Raw genomic sequence first — 21,114 nt, forward strand, 5'->3', positions numbered from 1 at the left:
TGAGTACTTTCAATTCTAGGTGTTAAGGAGACGTGCGGAACTGATTTCTCACATTATAGTTATTGAAATAGACATTATGCAATCTATTTTTCTAATTAGCTGTTACAGCAGAGGCAAACATAATCCCACTTCCATTACCGAGAAACATACTGAATGCTTAGTACTGGATAAAACTTAAATGAATCTTAATACTACACAACGTAAAAGGCTTTCTTGTTTTTCCATTGGTAAGTAATCTATTCCATTGTCACATCTGAGTATATTTTCGTCTCTGGAACTAGCCTCAGTCAAAAGAACAGTAAAAACATCTTTGGTTATTCTTTTCTGGTTTGTATCTCTGAAATGGTTGTACAAATCTAAATCACATCATGGTGGCATGCATGAATAATTAAGCAACCACTGAAAGTCACTGTCCCAGACAGCAATATTTTATACATTTTATGTTGAAAGCAGATGCTTAAATTAAACTTGCATAGAATAGCTTTATGCAAAAAGGATTGCAGTTTTAATGCAGAGATTCCTGACTGCCAAAATCTACATGTATATCTTAAATTAAGCAGTTCCCATTTCATCACAAAACCTTTCAGTCACCACCCTTCACTGTGTTAAAAATGAGATCTTTTAAACACTGCAGATCATCTCCATTTATCTTCATGACTTGTTATCTAAGCTTTATTTTAAAACAGACTTTAGACAGTTTGATGTGGAATGACTACTTCTGTCGTAACTTACCTGTAATTAAATTAAAACAACACACAAAACTTCACCTACAAGACCAGGTTTGTGTAATGCAGAAACAATGCAACCTTTGTAGGAAAAAGAGATTGGAAATTTTAACTATTTTAACAGAACTTTAGATTTTAGGATCTGTTATTATTTAACAGATTACTTTTTCAGCTTTTCTGCAATAAGAATACAAACTTTTTCTTCTGATCAATTAAAATTATAACATTACATTAGGTTATCATCTCTTTTTGTTTCTATTTAACAGTACTAACAAACAAAAATGTGACATTTATTCCCATTTCAATAATTTACATGTTTTCCCTACCTGTCCAGTTTTATAATGCCTTGCAAATTGGTTAACCACTCGATAGTCATTCGCAAAGTACTCCATCAGAATAGAGGGAACTTCAGCAAAATCAGTAGGACATCTGGTTCCTAAAGGTAGAATAATTGAACACATTAGCATCTGCCATTTCTATTAACACAAACAGTTAACTCTTTCCAAAAAGCTTTGCAATTTTCTGTTTGGCCTTTCAGTGAACTTTAGTGTTCTTTCATTTCTTTCCTTTCCATAGCTTTATTGTACATACTGCCAGAAAAGCTTCATTATAATCCTACACATTTTACTATAAATCACAAAGTAAAACAAAATATTTGAACAGCTGGGTGAGGCACCTTATAAAGCTCTGGATCACACCCTTTTTAAACTAAACCAGACTGCAGCCAAACTGGCCCTACATGAAACATGGAATCTATTTAAGTGTTCTAAACCTAAATCAAACTACCATGTAAATAAAACATTGCTTTAATCCCATTCACAATTACAATTTTTACCTTCCATCAGTTTGCTGAGCTTACTTATGCTTTATATTAGCCTTATTTTACAATACAAAGTCATTCATCCAAGGAAAACTCTTGCAGATTGAAGACATGTTCTGAATAAATGCAGAGGTAGTGTCTCTGCAGTTAGTATCTTCAAAAAGCATTTTATCCAAAATCTTATTTTCTCTAACCTTTACCAGCATCTCACACAATCAAAGTTATTAAGAACTATAATACATCACCAAACCAATTTCTGGTTTCTAAATTAAATGTACGGGTGCACAAAGCTGCTGTTTGAATAACAAACCTACCAGGTCATCACATCTATCCCCATGTGCTAGAGGCAATGCCAACATTCAAATCTAGTCTTAAATGTAATGTCTTTTGCTTTGCTATTCCTTCCTGAAGCCTATTTTTTGCTAAACCACTCATTTAGTTTTTGCCAATCTTTCTCTAATTTTTAACTGAATTCACAATTTGTTTATATTTACAGACCAATACTGTTCTTTAGTATTAACTGCATTTCCCAGACTGGTTTTTACCTCCTAAATTAAGAAAAACAATATCCTACATCTCTTCTGGGTAGCTGCTCCATTTTGAATTCATTTTCAGACCAGAGACATGAAACTATGCTCCAGCACTGCACAAGGTTTCATCTACATCTTTCTGCATCTATCAAATACTTAATTCCGACAGAAACACTTTCAAATCACATTTGGCCTTTCACAGACACGAGCTACTTGTAATTCTCCATTAGCACTTACAACAGCTATCCTTCACTTAACTGTTTAAACATCTGAAACAGAAATTCTTTTTGCATTCTTTAAACAAATGACTTGCATTGTGTCATTCTGAATTACAATTTACTTCTAACAGTGCGATATTCAGTCATCCAGCTCCTCTAATACAATATCCTAATCCTTTTGTGCCATTACATTTCATTAGCACTGTCTTTTATTTGTTTGAAAATCATGAGGAAATAGTCTTAACTGAGGCTGGTCTCAAAACAAATGCCTGTAGAACTACCCTAACACCCTTCTAGCCTGTATATGCTTTCTCAATATTTCTTAATAAAATCATATAAATCTTTCTATAACCATTAAAAAGAAACCTAAACAATTAGATTATCTGAAAGTCAGAAAGGGTAATTGAGTTCTTCTATGAAACAACTGCAGGCATTCTCTACTGTGTGGGGAAATTAAAATTAAATACAAGCTAGGTTAAAAAAAATCTTCCATGTACTAAAATTATGTATTAGCTTAAAAGAAAGCATATCTTAAGTCATAAATGTACAGCATTATGCGAGTCTGGGGCTCAGCAGCAGCAGAATAGGCTCCCGAATATTTGGGAATGCTAATCAGAAAAGAAAGGGAGGAGTAAGAAAGATTTAAACAACTCAGTGCATCTTCACTTGAATTTAAAACATTTTTGTTCTTGCAATAGCTTGTAATCATCTTTTTTCCACTCTTTGCCACTGTGGTGTCTCATGAGAGCAGTCAGCCTCTAACAGACATCACTGGGATGAACCATCTGACTGTCACACATTCCAAACCCTAAAAAATTGTTCTCTGGAGGAACAACACAACCGACCTCTGATGCTGCTTTTGCAATGCTAGCTATGAATTGAAGCCCCTTAGGAAGCAGGACTGCCTAAGGCAATTCTGAAACCCTACACAAGCTCACAAAAAGCCCAAGCCTCAAAATGAGCGATTTCCTGCCCCTTCAAGTCTTCTTGACATGATTATGCATGTGATTCACCACAACTGGAGAACCTCACTAAAGTGGCTACTTTGGGTATGCATTTACCCCTAAAGATCTGCAAGAGTGAGGCCAGGTGTGTGGAAGGGCTGCGGGAGAGCAGTCAACTGCCTCCAGTGGTACTCAAACCTTACATTGAAAGAGTACACTTCTTTTTTTTGCCTTTACAGTAATAACATACTTACAAATAGTTTGGCCTATTTCAGCTTCAACTGGAAGACTTTAGAAAGAGCACTTTGTCTTCGAGTACAAAGTATTTGATCACAGAATCACGGAATTGTTTGGGTTGCAAGAGACCTTAAAGATCTTGTAGTTCCAATTCCCTTCTATGGACAGGGACACCTCCCATCAGACCGGGCTGCTCAAAGACCCATCCAGCCTGGCCTTGAATGCTTTCAGTGAGGGGGCATTCAAAACCTGGCTGGGCAACCTGTTCCAGAGGTACACCATAACACAAAACTTTAACATAGACTTCCCTCAGTACCAGTTGTGTAGTATAAATATGATAAAGAGAAAAATAATCCTTCAGATAAGGAAACTACAATTTCATTTGTTTTGTAATTGGTAGTTTTTTTAAAAAATATGTATGAATAAATAAATGTCCTCTCCAATCATCTGATTAAACATGTAGCTAAAATTAAAAAAATCACTATTCTAAACTGCTTACCAGTGACATGTTGGTATCGAGTCCGTCCCAGCATAGAATGCATAGCATGCCCCATTTCATGGAAGAGGTTCTCCATCATGCCAGGACTTAGAAGCGTTGGTGCATTCCTTGTTGAATGTGGTAGGCTAAGCATAAGAACAACTACGGGCAGCTGGTACTCTCCATTTTCCCTTAGCCTGCCTCCACGAACTGTGAAGTGACAATCCTTTCAAAGACAAAAGGAAATATATGGACAGGAAATGTCATTATATCGATGACACTAGAACAATAATAGAGGTAGAATTTTAAATTTTAAATATTTTTCATCTTAATTTTTCATCTTTAGCAGATATTAAAATTTCAAATGGTTTTCATTTCTAAATATTAGATCAGAAAGTAGGTGTTTAAAAATCTCCCATTTCTCTAAACAGATTTCTAAGAGATTTCATAGTGCCTGGCATTCTGCAGTACAAAGAGTCTGAGTTCAGCTTTTCAGGTGGCATCTCTCAAATGAAAAGTTACTCACAGAAGTATTTTAACTGAAACCACTTTTCAAATTAGAGACTGTTTGTGTTTACATTTACTTGGATATCTTTTAGTAAGATCGAACACAAATGGCCCTAACTCTTATGCTCATTAGTCAAATCCAAGCTAAAATTGGTCCATAAAAGATTACCTGATGTGGTTTATCAGGTCGTTGAAAGAAATCACAGTAGATGTATCCTAGCAAACCTTCATTTTCATGAACAACAGCCTGATGAAAAGAAGTATAATATCCATAATGAAAGCACTGATGAGATTTGTAAACTGAAGTCATACTACTCTAACCCAAAGACTTAGAATGTATAAACGATAAGTAAATCAGGAATGACTCGTGTAAAATCCATTGGTAAACAAGGTTATAAATAAGAGTTAGAATTTGTCCTTCAAACTGGAGCCATTTCTGTATCTTACTCAAAAATAATTAGTCAGAATTAGAAGTAATACTGCCTGTAGCCCCTAAATGACTTCTGAAAAGTCAACAGTGACAGAAGTTGATTTACAATTAAAATAAAAATAAGGAAGGGTAATTGACCCACTGGATATAAAGAACAGCCGTTGTCAATGAAACTAAGTGGTGGGAGAGAAGTGAAGATTTGGTAGTTGATATAGGGAGCAAAAACTAAAGAATATGGGAACTGATGAATAAGTTATTGCACAAGTTCTTATTTCCATCCTCCACCAAAAAGAAGGCACAAAATTGGTATTTATCAATATTAAACATTAATGTAACTGTATAGATTATAGATTAAAATGCATAGAATAAGCATTAGAAAAAGACAAATGACTGTTAACACACATATAACATTGCAATTATCTATAGTCACCTACAAATTAAAAATAAAAAAAAACTAGAAGAACACATTCAGAGACTACAAAAAGGTAATGTAAGTCACCTCTGAACTGAGAAACTGATTCTGATTCAGGCAATCTTTGCACATAGATATATTTCAAAGACAATTAAATAGCAACCATACAAAAGGCCCTGAGAGCAGGAAGCCCCAGAATTCTATCTTCAAGTAAAATTAGTCAGTGAGTGTTTGCTTCTGATAGATAACCAAGTAACTCAAGAACTCCTTCACAGCTTTTAAAGGCTCTTATCTAATTCAGATGCTGGGAACTTGAACACTTACCAGCTTTCGAACATCTTCAGACCAAACCTCTCCTCTCTGTGTTTGTTCAGCATAAAGGGAGATTCCTAGGAGCTGACTGAACAAAGAATTCAAACCTTCCATGCAGGCCCCAAGAGAGAAGAATGGACAGTACAAGCCAGGATCAATGTTGTACCTAAGACCCAAAACAGTTCCAGTGATTGAACTGAGCTGTAGTTTTCACCTCTAAGTCATAGGTTGTGACAAAATAAACCAGATAAACCTCACAAGGCCGCTTTATGCCTGGCTTTATTTCTCAAAGCAAAACTAAGTCACAGATGAGGTACGGCACAGTGCGTCACAATAACTTCTTCATATATTCAGTTTGGAACACCAAATTCAGCAAATGCGGACTGATTTTCAGAGATGTGGAGAGGACGTAGCACAGACTGAGTCTGGCAAAGTCATGGGTGGTCAGGCTGTATCTTATGATCCATGGGAGGCCACTGGCACTCAGGTGCCATTCCCATGCCCAGGCTGTGCCAAGCTACTGACCAGACAATGGCTCTGGCTTTGACTGCGGTGTAGGCCAAGTACTCGGCGAGGGCAGAAAAACAACCAGTAAGTGCTGACTCTACAGGCTTGTCTTCCAGTGGAGAAACAGGAACACCAGGGAGATTCAGTCACCCTCCACATGTAGATCACACCTCAAGCTCCAGGGACTTTCTGAACCATGCAGAAACTCGCACAGTTTGAAGCCATGTGAAGATGAGAAGATTTTAATGCGTGGCTTGGAGTTCAAACTTGGCCACGCTTCCTGAGGCTAACATCAAACAACCTGGTATTTTCAAGACACTGTAGTACAAAATACACATGTTGGGAGAAAACACAGTGTGTCTGCATGCATATAATAAACCAAGAAAGAAAGAAAAACAACTATAGAAGTAGCTTAGAGTGTATGCAACTGATACTTGGGCACAAACTTCCTAAGACTCTGACCCTAAAAATTAAACAACCTGAAAATCCATCACGAAAAACTGCTCAGTCATTCAGCTGTAACAAAATCAGAACAAGAATCTGCTTGCAATCATGCATGCACTCCAACCGACAAAAATGTTCCTGCTCTCTCAATTCACATAGGATGTCCAAATGTTAGGCTTTCTGGGGTCTCTGAGCAAAGACTGTTCTCTTACCTCTAGAGAATCACAGTCCCTCCTATCTCCTTTCTTCTTTCACACCCTAGTGCTTTTGCTTCTTAATGACATGGTAACTAGCCATTGAAATTTAAACATGCATCAGCTAGGCTACAATAGCTGAACACCAAACATTAAAACCACACTATTTTACGGCCTATGATCAAAAGGCTTAGTCAGAGATAAGCTGGGAAAGAGTCAGCCAGTCCCTACCCATTTGTTTACCCTTACTTCTCTCCCACCCATCACACAAAAGAAAAGCTCTATGAACCAACCCTACTTGGGATGCTGCATTTGCCAACATGCTGCTTACAACTGCAGCTCCAATTCAGCAGACAGCTTCAATACGTTGGGATGCACAGCAGGGTGGGATTAGCTCTCTAAACCACTGCACTTGTTCTTGAATATATCATTGTATTTTGTTTTATTCTTCCACCATCCTTTATATTACCTTTATCCCATGCTATAGCAACTTGATGGAAGTGCTATGGCAACATCTGCTGAAAATACAGGTATGCTTGGTTACAGGATTTTGCTTATTATCAAACTACAAGTGCAAGAAGCTAAAGCTGATGTATTTCAATGCATTTTTAGTTATATCAGAACACATAAAATAAAGTAGATTTTGACTCTACTATAGTGACGCAACTTCTTCAAGATGTATAGCAACACTTACACTCTGGATGCTGCAATACAGGCATTTTCCTCCTTACTCAAGAAAGAGCATTTATACCAAAAGAACAAAAACAAGCTGCTTTAGACTGTTAGGAAAAAAGACAAGAAGTACAACTCTAGAAGAAAGCAGAACAGGTACGTTAAATTTCCTGTAATAAGTTACAGATCAGTAAAGAACAGAAGATACTGCCTTACACACAGAGCTCATTTCCATTAGCCCTGCCAGAACTATGCTGACTGTGCACAGCTCATCTAGGAGCTTCACATCCTCCTCCTCTAGCCATTCAATATCATCCAGGGTTTCCATGTAATTTCCTCCAGGTCAAATTTGAGCAGAAAGCTAACTGTATTAAAAAATTGGAAAGCATATGATAAAATTATACAAACATACAATTCATTAAATCAACATTCAACTCTACCATTTCACACACATAGCAGACCACCAGATTTTTGCAGTTCCAGGAAATTTAAGCACGTAGCTTCTGACAGTAATTTCAGCTGCAGGAAAATAGGGTATGAAAACATCAAGACTAGAGACCTTGAAAAGTCTTTATGAAATTAAGCCAAACTTACAAAGAATTTTCTGAAAAGCAATAATCTTTCCTGATGGAGCAGCTAATCCTAGAAACCATTTCCAGGCACACGAAGGAGAAGAAAATCATCAGGAATAGTCAGCACAGACGTTCTGGACCAACGTGATACACTTCTACAATGAAAAGAGTAGCCTTAGAGATGAGGGAAAGCAGTCAACCTAGAATTCAGTAAGGCTTTTGGCACCGTCTCCCACAAAATCAGCATAGTGAAACTGCTGATGCATGGGTAGAATGGACAGACAAGTGAAAGGTGATGATGAATGGCATAAAATCACATTGGATGCCAGTAACTAGAGGAGCACTCCAGGGTCGAAGCGGGGTCCAGTCCTGTCTAACACTACTGTGGTTTAACCCGGCAGACGGCTGAACATCTCACCGTTGTGGCAGTCTTGGCTGACATCAACTTGAACATGAGCAAGTGATGTGTCCTTGCTGCTAAGAAAGTATCCTGGTATCCTGGGCTGCATTAGGAAAAGTATGGCCAACAGGTCAAGGGAGGTTCTTTCTTCCCTACTCAGCACTGGGAAGGCTACACTCAAAGTACTGTGTAAAGTTCTGGGGCCTCCAGTGCAAGAAAAACATGGACTTATTGGACAGAGTGCAAAAGAGTGACATGAAGACAACTGAAGAATTGGTGCACCCCATCTAAAGGGAACGACTGAAAGCCAGGACTGATGAGCCTAGACAAGAAAAGGCTTAGAAGATCTTATCACTGTCTATAAATACCTGAAGAGAGGGTGCAAAAAGGCAGAGACAGGCTCTTTCTAGTGACACTCAGTAAGAAGAATAAGGCAGTGAGCACAAAACAAAAAACAGAAGACTCTAACTGAACATCAAGACACATGTTTTTCCTGTGGAGGTGATGGAGCACTGGCACAGGCTGCCTGGAGGCTGTGGAGTCTTCTCTCCTTCTCTCTCTTGGAGAACTCCAGAAGCTGCCTGGATGTGTTCTTGGCTCTGCTCTGGGTGTTCCTGTTGATGCAGGGGTTAGGCCAGGTGACCTCCAAAAGGCCTTCCAACCTCAGCCAACCCATGATTCACTGAAGAGATGATATGGAGCTTAGGTACCAGAACTACAGAACCGCAGACAAGATAGATTCCAGCTTAATCAAAAGAGGACAACATGTGCCATGCAAACTGTAGAGGATTACTACAACTGAGATGAAATGCCAGATTAACGTGTGGTTGCTGGGGGGTAAGGAGGAAGAGTTCTGAAACCGTTTTATGATTTTTTTTCTGTCAAAGAAATTCTTGCTGATACAGAAAAGCAGATACATACTAGCACGAGAAATGAGTGATATTACTTCACACAAAGAGTTGATGTGACATGTTACACAAAGAAAACAACTGTCTACTTATTCCTCATTTCAGTGCTCTCTGAACATATGGATTGTCTCCATGATCTTATTCCATGATGAAGAGCATGGGAAGAAGGCTTTCTGATAAGTATTTTGAAATAGGCTGTCACTATCCAAAGAGGGGAAAGAAATCAGTCTGTGACAGTTCAGTCTTTTGGAAAAAGCACAATACTTATCCACCCACATATGAAAATAGATGTAACAGACTACATTGGTTTGAGCCAGACTTCTCAGGAGAAATAGTCCCTTACCCTAGCTAATGTTTTAAGATGTCACAATCTAATGTTTTGAGTACCAGAGGCTCTGATTAGACAATCACTTTAATAATAATACCATAAAGTTAATGTCAGCCATTTCTGGTATAGCACCGTCAGGATATAACCTCTCCTGTATCTAATGAAAGGTATATGTTAATGTCACTTTTGCCAACAAAAAATAGAAAGAAAAAGTTCTGCAAAAACATTTTTTGTACAGAATGCCAAAAAAGTATTTCTGGTTCTGATCCCACTTTTATTTCTCCACCTCTGCCTTGCCTGCTACAGAAGCGTGAGAACAAAGGTCAAAGACGAAGACTTTGGAAAATCTTCAATAGTGTCTTATGACACAAGTCTGATATTTAAATTATTTCTGGACAATGCTGACAGCAGTCACTGGCAACTATTATCCCTTAAGTTATCTTATAATTGTAGTTTGGTTTGGATTTATTTTCTGCTTGTCACTGCAGTGTCACAGAAGTTCACAGAATATCCTGCACTGGAGGGTACCCATATGAATCAAGTCCAACTCCTGGCTCCACACAGGACCACCCCAAATTCAAACCCCGTGTCTGAGAGCACTGTCCAAGTCTCACTGAATCGCAGCACAACCCTCTAGTCTGTCAGCCTCTTAGCTTCATATCATCAGCAAACTTGCTGAAGGTGGACTCTACCCCTTCATCCTGGTTTCTGATGAAAATGTTAAACAAGACTTAACCCAGCACCAACTCCTGGGGAACACCACTAGCTAGGCCTCCAACTAGACCACATGCTACTGATCACAGCCCTCTGAGCTGTGCCAGTCATCCAGTTCTCAGTCCATCTCTCTGTCCACTTATCTAGCCCACACCTCCCAAACTTACCCACAAGGACATTACAGGAGACAGTGTCAAAAGCCTTGCTGCAGTCAAGGCAGACAACATCTATTGTTCTTCCCTCATCTACCCATCAGGTGATGACATAACAGAAGGCTAGCAAATTAGTCAAGCATGATTTCCCTTTGATGAATCCATGTTGACTATTTCTGTTAACATTCTTCCACTCGATTGGAGATAATTTCCCAAATAAGCTGTTCTATCACATTCCTAGGGACAGAGGCGAGGCTGATTAGCCTGTAGTTTCCTCCTTGCACTTTTTAAAGACTGAAGTGACAACGGTTTTCCTCCAGTCCTCAGGCACCTCTCCTGTTCTCCATGACCTTGCAAAGACAATATAGAGCAGCTTGACAATCATTTCTGCCAGTTTCCTCAGTACTTGTAGATGCATCCCATCAGGCCCCATGGGTTTGTTTTCATCGAGTTTGCCTAGATGATCTTTGATCAGATTCTCCTCAATCAAGGAAGTCTTCTTTTCCTCAGACTCTTTCTCTTTAGGAAAGTTTAGGATTCCTGAGGGGCAGTGTCAGCAAAAGACTTACAGAGGATCATATCTTAGTAATTTGATCCCCTTTCATGATAAGGTCACCTATTCAATGGATGAAGGGAAAGCAGCGGATGTAATTTTTCTGGGTTTTAGTGAGGCATTTGGTACTGTCCCTCACAGCATCCTTCTAAACGAAGGTTCACACCATGCTACATGATGAACTGTAAGTGAATTTACATCTGGCTTGCATCCTCAGCAAGTTCACCGATAACACTGAACTAGGAGGTACTGCTGACTCTCAGGAGGGACAAGAAGCCTTTCAGAGGATCTAGATATACTGGAATATTGAGCAATTATCAACAGCATGAAGTTCAACACAGGAAAATGCTGGGTCACAGAATCACAGAATTGTAGGGGTTGGAAGGGACCTCCAGAGATCATCGAGTCCAACCCCCCTGCCAAAGCAGGTTCCCCACACCAGGTCGCACCGGTGGGCGTCCCAGCGAGTTTTGAATATCTCCAGAGAAGGAGACTCCACCACCTCCCTGGGCAGCCTGTTCCAGTGCTCCGTCACCCTCACTGTAAAGAAGTTCCTGCACACATTTGTGCAGAACTTCCTATGCTGCATCTTATGTCCGTTTCCCCTTGTCCTGTCTCCACGTACCACTGAAAAGAGTCTGGCTTCACCACTATGGCCCCCACACCTCAGATATTTATAAACCTGGATTAGATCCCCTCCCAGTCATCTTTTCCCAAGGCTAAACAGACCCAGTTCACTTAACCTTTCTTCATAGGGGAGATGCTCCAGGTCCTTCACCATTTTTGTGGCCCTCCGCTGGACTGTTTCCAAGAGATCCCTGTCTTTTTTGTACTGGGGAGCCCAGACTGGACACAGGGTCCTATATCTGGGGTGGAGCAGTGCTGGACACAGGCACAGACTGGAGCCTACTGGCTGGAAAGCAGCTCAATAGGAAGGGACCTGGAGGTGCTGGTTACAGCAGCTCAGCATGAGCAAGTAGTGCCCTAGCACCAAGAGCGCAAATTGCATTTTGGGGGACATTTTGCAGGTGAGAAGGCATAATTCACTTGCTATACTTAGTGCTGATGCAGCCTCACCTTGAGAATTCTGTGCAGTTCTGAGCTCCACAGTAGAAAAAGGATGTTAAGGAGCTTGAATGTGCCCAAAGGAGGGCACTGCAGCTGGTGACAGGGCTGGAGCTATGTCCTGTGAACAAAAATTGAGAACATTCAGGCCTGAAGAAGAAACTAAGACATGACCTCTTTGCTTCCTGCAGCTCCCTGGGGCGAGGAAGCAGAGGGTGGTGCCAGGCTCTGCTATTGGGAACCAATGGCAGGTCAGGAATGGCACAGAGCTGAACCATGGTAGGGTCAGATTGGGCATTAGGAATAACTTCAGTACCATGAGGGTGGTCAGACACTGGAACAGGTTTCCTAGAGAAGTTGTTGATGTCCTGTGCCTGTCAGTGTTGATGAGACATTTGGACAACACACTCAATAATATGCTTTAGCCTCTGTTTAGCTGTGAAGTGGTCAAGAAGTTGGAACCAATAATCCTTGATCTTTCTAGGTTCTTCTCAGCTGAGCTCCTTTATTTTATTCTATTTTATTCCATTATAGTTAATAACACAAATTAAAATGAGTATGGGGTGCTGAAAAAAAGCAACTGTTCTGAGAAACAGGTAGAACCTCTTCAAAATCTTTCTTTAACACCAGTCAATAACAACCAGCAAATAATTATTCTAGACATTAAAATACAGAACTAATTTCCAACTTTTCAGTTCAGTCCTATCTTTTATATGAACCCCCTTGCTACATCAAGATCAACTATCACTGAAGAAAGTCCAACCCCAAACTTGCACTGATTCCAGGAAAACTTTCTTTTGGGGCTTATTTATGAATTAGCCAAAACCTCAGATAACTGAAGCTGATGTCCTATAACCAAAAATTCAGTTCCTGGAATTATTATTAATAGATGATCTTGCCTTTCAGTGGCAAGAACAAGCATATGATGGAATTTTTTCTGAGTCCCCACTTCCAAGATTTAATGCTAATCACCGCAGAGTGAAAGGTGTAGCACTAGGTATTAAATAACAACAATGAAAAGGGAAGAAATTAATTTTAAAGCCCTGACTCCTTCCCAAAGAAAGGGTACGCAATGAGCAGAACAGGAAATCCTACAATCTCTTTTAGATATGTAAAACTGAGGTCTGGCTGGAGGATGTGGGTGGAAAAGTACTCGGAAAAATTTGCAGACAAACTACATGCTCCCTATTGAAGATTCTTGCTTGATTCCAGGCACTCCAACAGTAGCAGTCATTAGCAACTTCATCATTTCCAAATGACAGGAAAAAAAGCATCTGCTTGCTAGTAAATGATTCCCTAACCTCAGTTATTCACTTCATCACCTTAGTGAAACTGCAAGAACATAACATTTCTCAGGCACAATATTTCAGTGTTCAATCTGTATTAATCTAAAACACTGCAGCACAACTTCTTGGCAGCTATGGCGACAGGCTGTGACAGCAAGCCAAACTTCTCTTCTCTCAGTCCTTTGAATTAAATTTCTTTTGGTGTTCAAGGATTTGGGATTGTATTTTCAAAACACTCCGTGACCCTGGTCAGATTATCTAAAATATTGCATAAAACTCTAAGATGCAGACTTCTATCAATACACTTTTTAAATGCTACATAACACAGATAGAGATTGTCTGTGTAGGATGCAGAGCCTTTTTGAGAGCAGATCCGAGACTGTAAAGTGAATTTCTCCTGAAGCTAAAGGGGAATCTCAAAGTTAACCATCTTCTAAGCCAGGTATTTGACATTTCTCTGATCTTCTTTTGTTTTTTCAAATGTGAAATTAATTTGAAAACGCACGCAGCAGCCTCCCAACAAAACCCCAGCAAAACAAGTCATTTGACTGCATGTTTTCTTTATGGATAGAACAAGACCAAAACTTTAGTTAAATGCTTTAGTTAAAGAATTAACTGATAGTGGCTGACCCTACATCAAAAGGAACAGAATTCCCAAGTGCCTTAGCTTAGCCTGCCCCAAAACTGTTCCCTCCTCAGAGCAAAGCAATCTCCATAATCTGCATGTTAATAGCTACTGATAATCCTAATATGTATTTTTATACTATATATTATGTCAGTAGCCATAGAGAATCACTTTATGCAAGATTTTCAAGCTGCTATTAACTGCAGACTTGAATAGCTGTCTAGCTTTTTTTTCTATTTAAAGTGGTATAAAAGTCAAGCAAACCAGCAAGAAGCAGCTGCTTTAATCCAAACATTTTCTGATCACTCTTTGGAAAACTGCCTCTGCATTTGCTCAGCCAAGTTACAACTTTTATCTCCAACAGGAAATGCACTGATGTGTTTTTGGGAAAAGAAATAAGAAAGGAAGCGAATGCAGCTCAAATTGAACTGTGCTAACAGGCATTGTGCTATCCATAAGGTTTCTGCTAAGGGTTACTGCTACTAGCAAGAAAGGTTAGTGCTCTGGAAACAGACTGCTAAAGTTTACATTGGAAACAAGTGAATAACTGGAGCTTCATTTGGTGACAGAAGCTATAGGGAAGTGCCAGAAGAACGGTTTTCTTCTGTGCCATAATTTGCAGCTTGTTTGCTACATCATCTGAGCAGTGAGGAAGAATTCAGTAGGACGGTGATGCACACAGCATACTAACATCACTAGGAGAACATTTTACCGATGTCTCTAAAGTAGGCAAGCGCATGGAGACACAATTAAAGTCTTTCCTAAGGAAGAGAAAGCGCTCACATCACCTAAGCAAGCACAGGCAAGAGTCGAATATCCCTGGATATCCTGTCCCTCAAAACACGAGCTCTGGGCAACAAGCAAGGTGATTCAGAGTGCTTAAAACAGACACTTAGGATGCTGTGTCCTCAGAGAAAGGTGGACACAATTCTGAGGCCATGCATGCTTAGCACGGTATTAACTTGAGCTACCTAGCAGAAGTCTTGAACTGAAATATGCTTGAGCTCTTGCTCCTCTCTGAAACTTAACACTTCTCTGGCTGAACTGCATAGCTGAATCCCAACATGATGAACAGCACAACTTCTTTCTAGGAGAAGAAACCTTTGAAATGTGAAGGAGATGAGAGAATGGTGGTCTGATGCATCACAACAGAACCTTGCAAATAAATACACACTCTAGCCAAAAGATTTCTTTTCTTGGGTATCAGAGGTCAAAAACACAGTATGGACTGATTTTTGATACCAGTAGTCAAGAGTACATTTTCGGAACCATTCCTGAATTTAAGCACTTAAATTTCTTAAGTCCTTATGTGAAACTTATATAACCTGTATGCATTTCTGGAAGAGCAGAAAAAAAGAAATAACAATACAGATAGAACCATCAGAAAACATAATTATAAATCTGAAAGACCATTTCTTGAAATTCAGACATTTTTACACTGCTAGATTTTAAAAAAGGTTGCTTCTTGTTTAGCTGTAGGAAATATCACACTCCTAAAAAAAAAAAAGGAAGGGTGCCATTACAGAAATCTTGCTCTGAACAAATCAGAAACAGTGTAAAAAATATATAAGTGAACTCTTCTCTACAGTAAGAGTATTTTCCTCTCCACCAAGCTTTCAGTTAAAAAAATATATCGAGAATTAGAAATAGTCCTCTTTATTTTAACAGTGATCCTTCAGTTACCTTGTTGAACCTGCACAACTGCATAATGCAAGTTATGCTCAAATGTCCAAAACTGTGAAAGACTAAGACAAAAAAAACCAAAAACAAACAAACAAACAAAAAATAAAAACAAAAAACCAAGTCTGTTCTGCTTTCATTTTGTCTTAAGACATATTCCAATACCTCACTTCACTCTGAATGTTTGAATTCAAACCCTGGAGCATTCGTATTTATAACAAACCCTAGAAAGAATGAAAATTTTCTTATGCACTTTATTGCAGAATGTAAGCCCAGAAAGGTTAGAGAGAAAAATCCTAGTACTCTCCTTAAGAAAGCAGAAATATCAAAGAAAACAGTAGTTTCTTTGATGTTAATTCCTGCTTTATATTAAAGGATAAACTACTTTCAAAAATCCAGACACCTCACTTTTACAGTATGCAGCCCAGCAGTATTTTTAAAAGAAGCAATGTAGCCAAACCAATTTAAAAACCAATTTAAAAAAAAAAAAGAAGTTAACTGACACAGTGAGGTTTGGTTATTCTTCAAGAACAGCAGGCTTCAAACAAAAAGGCTGTGTCTCTGCGAAGAACAAAGACGTAGTATGTCATTATAAATAATTATTTCTAAGCTTGTATGACTTCACTGAGTCTAAATAAAATACAGACTTCTAAAATCACTTTCATTTAAGCTGTATATTTGGAAAGAAACTAAGAGTGTTTTGTGTAGCGTGACTTTCATCTATTCCAATAAGGATGCTTTTGATAAGCTTGGACATTAGGGATATTTGAGTAAGTATTGCTGCTCTTCAGAGCTAAGCCTTCTGACTCTTTAACAATTGCAAATTAGTCCCTTGGCAAGAATTCTTATCTGTGGCTATTAAGTTGTGGTCCCTGATAAATCCTGGTGCTTTGTTTTTGCTTTTGAGAAAAAAATTATCCTGTTGACTTCCATGAAAATTCAGAACACTAAGGGAACCATCTTTAATGAAACAGATTCTCTCAAAACTTTCAAATAAACTTGAAAAAACGTGAAAAAAAAAAACTTCTTAGTGGAAGATAAAAGATAAACCCCTCAGGTTAACTTAAGGAGATCAAGACAAGGAAAACCCCTTCCAATTTTCATTACATGCCAGACTATGAAATTTAATTCTTTACCTCAAGGGAGACTATTAACCATGATTTATAGAAGACTCTGAATTTCTTAAAAAATAATAATAATACTAGAAAGCCTTTGTACTCTCGTCAACCATAAACTAGCACCTGTATCCTTTTCTCCTTCTGTTAATTGTACCTTTTAGACTGCTAAGGAGGAGGTCAGGGGATAATTCAGAATATTGATTTGCTACTGACACTGTATATGACTTTTAGATTGACTTTGCTTTCATATCAAACAACAATTTCTTTGACATTCCACAGCTATTTGAATACATAAATAATTCTTGATTTGTATGTTCTGCTTTTGAATGACTCGTCATGCAAATAAAACATGCTAAAGTCAGAAAGAATGACCACTGACTTTAAAGCTTCTTGCCATACTTTTAACATATATTATGCTTTGCCTGTATTACAGCAACTTCTTTAACTCTTAGGTAAAGAAGATAACAAACTAAGTACTCAGTGATAACAGGAAGAAAAGGGTAACAAATTATTTGTGAAATTCTTTTACTGGGATGTTTCAAAACACTGTGTGTAAACCACCAAGTAGTAGCATCTTCTAGAGTATGCAGTTTGCACACAACAAAACTCACAATTTTCTGAGCCTTCCTCACAATCACAGTTCTACAATGAACAATATAGCAAGGCTTTTCAGTAGCTTTCATTTTTTCCTCCAAAAACACTAATCCACCAGCTTAGTGACTGGTAAGTTGATTTAATAGAAGACATGCCTTCCCTTGCTTATAAACAGATAGTTACAGAAAATTTTCCTTCTCGATGGGCATTTAGGTTGAAAGATTTCCTGATTCTTTTAAAAATTTGCATTGTTTTTTTCATTTCAGGATTCAATTTGAACAGAAGTGACAGTTTTCTCACATATTCCACAAATATTCTGGGCTGTTTTTCCACTCAACATTCCCAATAGAAAACATTCTTTCATAAAGCTAAAAATAATGCAGTTACAGCTTGTAGTGTTTGTGCTTTTAGAAACATTCACAGCCATGTTCAGGTACCTTGATATTGCCCCTGCCCCTGAAAAACAAATGTGCTTCCCTGCGAGCCAGACATCTATGTACAGTCCCAGCATGAAAGGAGTGAATTGTTACTAGATTCTGCTGAGCTGGTTACCCCAGGATCCAAAATGCCTCCAGTTGTCATGGTGGCTTCTCCTTCCTACAGAGCAGGAAACTGGATTATTTTGGTATTGATTTGTTCATCCCCAAGGCCAGTCTTACTCATTTTTGCAATCCCAAAGGAACAGAGAGCACAGAGAGCAAGACCCTGAGAGCATATCCCAATTGTTTCTTGAATAAAGTCTTTCACAGTTTGGCAAATATCCCCAAAGTGAATTACAGCCAACAGAGTCAGCCCGGTTTCATAAGCAACAAAGGTTAGGAAAACAGGAGTCAGCACCAAATATTGCAAGCTTGCCTCTGACAGTTCTTACAAAAAGTTCTATGCTTCAGTTGGAAGTGACTTAAGTACAGTTAACCCCAACTTCAAGACAAACAACGGACTGTAAAAGGTCTCTTCCATTAATTTTTATTTATTTTTTAATGACCCAAATGAAGTCATCAGGGCTACTACATCTTTGCAGGATCAGGGCCTTGAGAATTACTTATAACTTCAGCAGCACTTACTGAGAAGTAATGGGATTTAATTAATACCATGGTACTTGCCTGCACTAAAACACAACAGCATTATTTTATAATACACATATTAGACATCTTCTTACTTGTTAGAGGCTGAAGCATGTTCCAGCATTCACTGTTTTATTACCCTTAGCCTGCCAAAATTCTTGAGGTTCTTCTAATTATTCTATCTCCTTTTAAGATACTTCTGCCATGGATTTCAGACTTTTGTCTCCAGTTTCTGTCAAATGCACAACATCAGTCTGTTGTAAGTTTAAAGCCAGAGAGGATACTTAACATCATTTTCAAAAAAAAAAAAAGAAAAAGAAAAAAAAGGAAGTAAACTACCCTACTATTCTGTTACCATCAATGGGAGACCGGCACTTTTTGAAGTAGGATCAAGTTTCCAGGAAAAAGACTTGGTGAAAGCTGACAGAAACAAAACTTTTGTAGATGAGTTTACAGAAAGAAAAATGTATTTCCTGAGCTAAGTCTGGAGCTCCGCCTGCTGTTCACCTTAAAAAACAGCAGAAACGATCAGTAAACTACAGGAGTGAAAAGGGGCAAGTATTACAGTCCAAGTGCACGCAGGGGATTAAAATCTGGAGAAAAAATAAAATGTAGAGTAATACAAGATCACATCAGGATCACATTGTTCAGTGTTTGCTCACAACATTTATGTGAAAATATGGTCATTCAGAGCAAAACAGAGAACAACAGAGAACAGGGTATCTCTCCCAACAGACACAGGCACTGTCTCATCAAGTGTTTCTTCCATCCTTAGAGATGCATGTGACATGCTATAACATTGCTATATTAATTAATGATGATCTTGCAGGTCGTTTCCAACCTTGCGATTCTATGATTCTCTTTATACCCTTCTCTTATAATTGTAAAGATAATTTGCACCTTATCTATCAACAGTAACAACAAAACTATGGTTCAGTACATCAGCTGGAGCCACAAAATAACCGTAGCCCAAAGGAAACACTCAAAAGCATGCATTTGGTTTCTTTTAAACAGAAATACTTTTCTATGAAAAGCAGAAGAAACAAAATTCATAGTAATACAAAAACAACCACACAAACGACTGAGTGCCAAAACACAACAGAGACAAAAATGAAAACCATGCTCTGTGCACAGTACTACTAGAGACGTAACCGCATCTCTTTTGTAAAAGGCATAAAGCTGGAAGTACATTTCTGCCCCCCTCCAAAGAAAACAAAACAAAACAACACAACAATGCAATGAAGGAAAGATTTTTTTCTCTTCCCTCTGTGAAAGCAGCACAGCTTTAAATTCTCTTTTCCAACAGGATAAAAGGTCAGCACCACTGACCCAGTGAACACAACACGCAGTGCTCCTGCCTTCCAGAGCTGCCATCTCTTTTCTTGTACGCAATTTAAGTCTGTGTGGCGGACCTATCAGATTTATTTCTTAGTCTCTGCAAAACAGATGAGAATGAATTCTACCCACAAAGAGTGAAAACCTAACCAAGAATTTTCTGTTTGAGGTCCATGAAAGGGGATGATAAATGCAAGTTCAGTAAAAGGAGTAAACTAAATTATTGCTTGAAGAGGAGTTAGATTGTATTCTGTGACCCAGATTTATTTTTAAACATTACTGCAGTTCAGCTAAGAGCTAAAAGCAAAATGAAAACGAGGATTTTCTGTCTCTTGTGAAACTATTCTATCCTCTTGTATCTCCAAAGAGGACTTTTCTGTGAAACAACAGAGGAGCCAAAAATTTATAGGCATTCCAACAGTAACTAAGCAATGTTGCAAACAACTGCCTCTTCACACATTCTTTATATTTTCATATTGAAGTACATCTTCAAAGAAGGAAACCCTGTTTACACTGAGGACTTTCATTATACTTACTGCAAGGAATGAAATAAAGGCACTCATTTACATTACAATCATGAACATAAGGAGCTTACCTCTCAGCACGAAGGACGCCACTGTAGTAAGGATGATCCCATGGCATCAATTTCTGAAAGAGAATTCCAGCTCATAATTACAATAATGAACAGCAAGTGAACCCCAAGTAAACTTCTTTTCCTTTGCATATTTTTGCAGTTTCTGCAAGTGACAGAACTTTAAATCACAGTGGGAAACAAGCAGTACTAAATTCATCATAATGCAGAATTTGAGAAGTTATTTTAACAGTCTGCATTAAGAGCATACATCTTACTCAAATACACAGTGGGATCAGACTCCAAGAAAAAAATAATCAAAAAGAAATATCACTTTGTAGCAGCCAACTACTGTGGCGGGCTCAATTGGTTTTAATACTAATAGCAGCTATGAAGTCAAAAAGCACTTTAAAGCAGAAGATGGAAAACACCTCTTTGTTATCACACTAGACGTTGCATATGAAATTGAGTTGATTTTTCATACAGCATCTGGTTAGCTTATGCTACATCAAAAAATAAGTGTAAATTTAACTTACTGAATTCTGAGGGTTAAGCTTCGCTTTCATCTTTGTCATCATTTCAAAATCTTTTTGAGTTCTGAAAAATAATTGTATGATGAAAAACTTCATGAATGATTTTGTAGAAACGGAGTGTAGCATACAAGAATACTTTTTCTACCATCAGGGATTGGAAGTACTCTATAAAACATCAGGCCCATA

General features: G+C 38.4%; 2 protein-coding genes across 2 annotated transcripts in view; one reads left to right on the top strand and one right to left on the bottom strand.

The window, feature by feature from the left end:
• The window catches only part of TNFRSF19 (TNF receptor superfamily member 19), a 501,102-nt gene that overhangs the window by 105,228 nt on the left and 374,760 nt on the right, over window positions 1-21,114 (top strand). The gene's annotated exons all lie outside the window — the stretch shown is intronic.
• MIPEP (mitochondrial intermediate peptidase) overlaps window positions 1-21,114 on the bottom strand; it is a 67,436-nt gene that overhangs the window by 34,575 nt on the left and 11,747 nt on the right. The window contains exons 9-14 of the mRNA XM_052671195.1: window positions 20,932-20,992; window positions 20,420-20,472; window positions 5,626-5,779; window positions 4,629-4,706; window positions 3,974-4,178; window positions 1,052-1,161 (exon numbers count right to left, since the gene is read on the bottom strand). Of these exons, the coding sequence (XP_052527155.1) occupies window positions 1,052-1,161; window positions 3,974-4,178; window positions 4,629-4,706; window positions 5,626-5,779; window positions 20,420-20,472; window positions 20,932-20,992 (661 nt within the window). The remainder of the gene's footprint in view (window positions 1-1,051; window positions 1,162-3,973; window positions 4,179-4,628; window positions 4,707-5,625; window positions 5,780-20,419; window positions 20,473-20,931; window positions 20,993-21,114) is intronic.

The sequence above is a fragment of the Tympanuchus pallidicinctus genome, unplaced genomic scaffold (genome assembly GCF_026119805.1).
Source record: "Tympanuchus pallidicinctus isolate F22 unplaced genomic scaffold, pur_lepc_1.0 scaffold11, whole genome shotgun sequence".
NCBI classification, from domain to species: domain Eukaryota; kingdom Metazoa; phylum Chordata; class Aves; order Galliformes; family Phasianidae; genus Tympanuchus; species Tympanuchus pallidicinctus.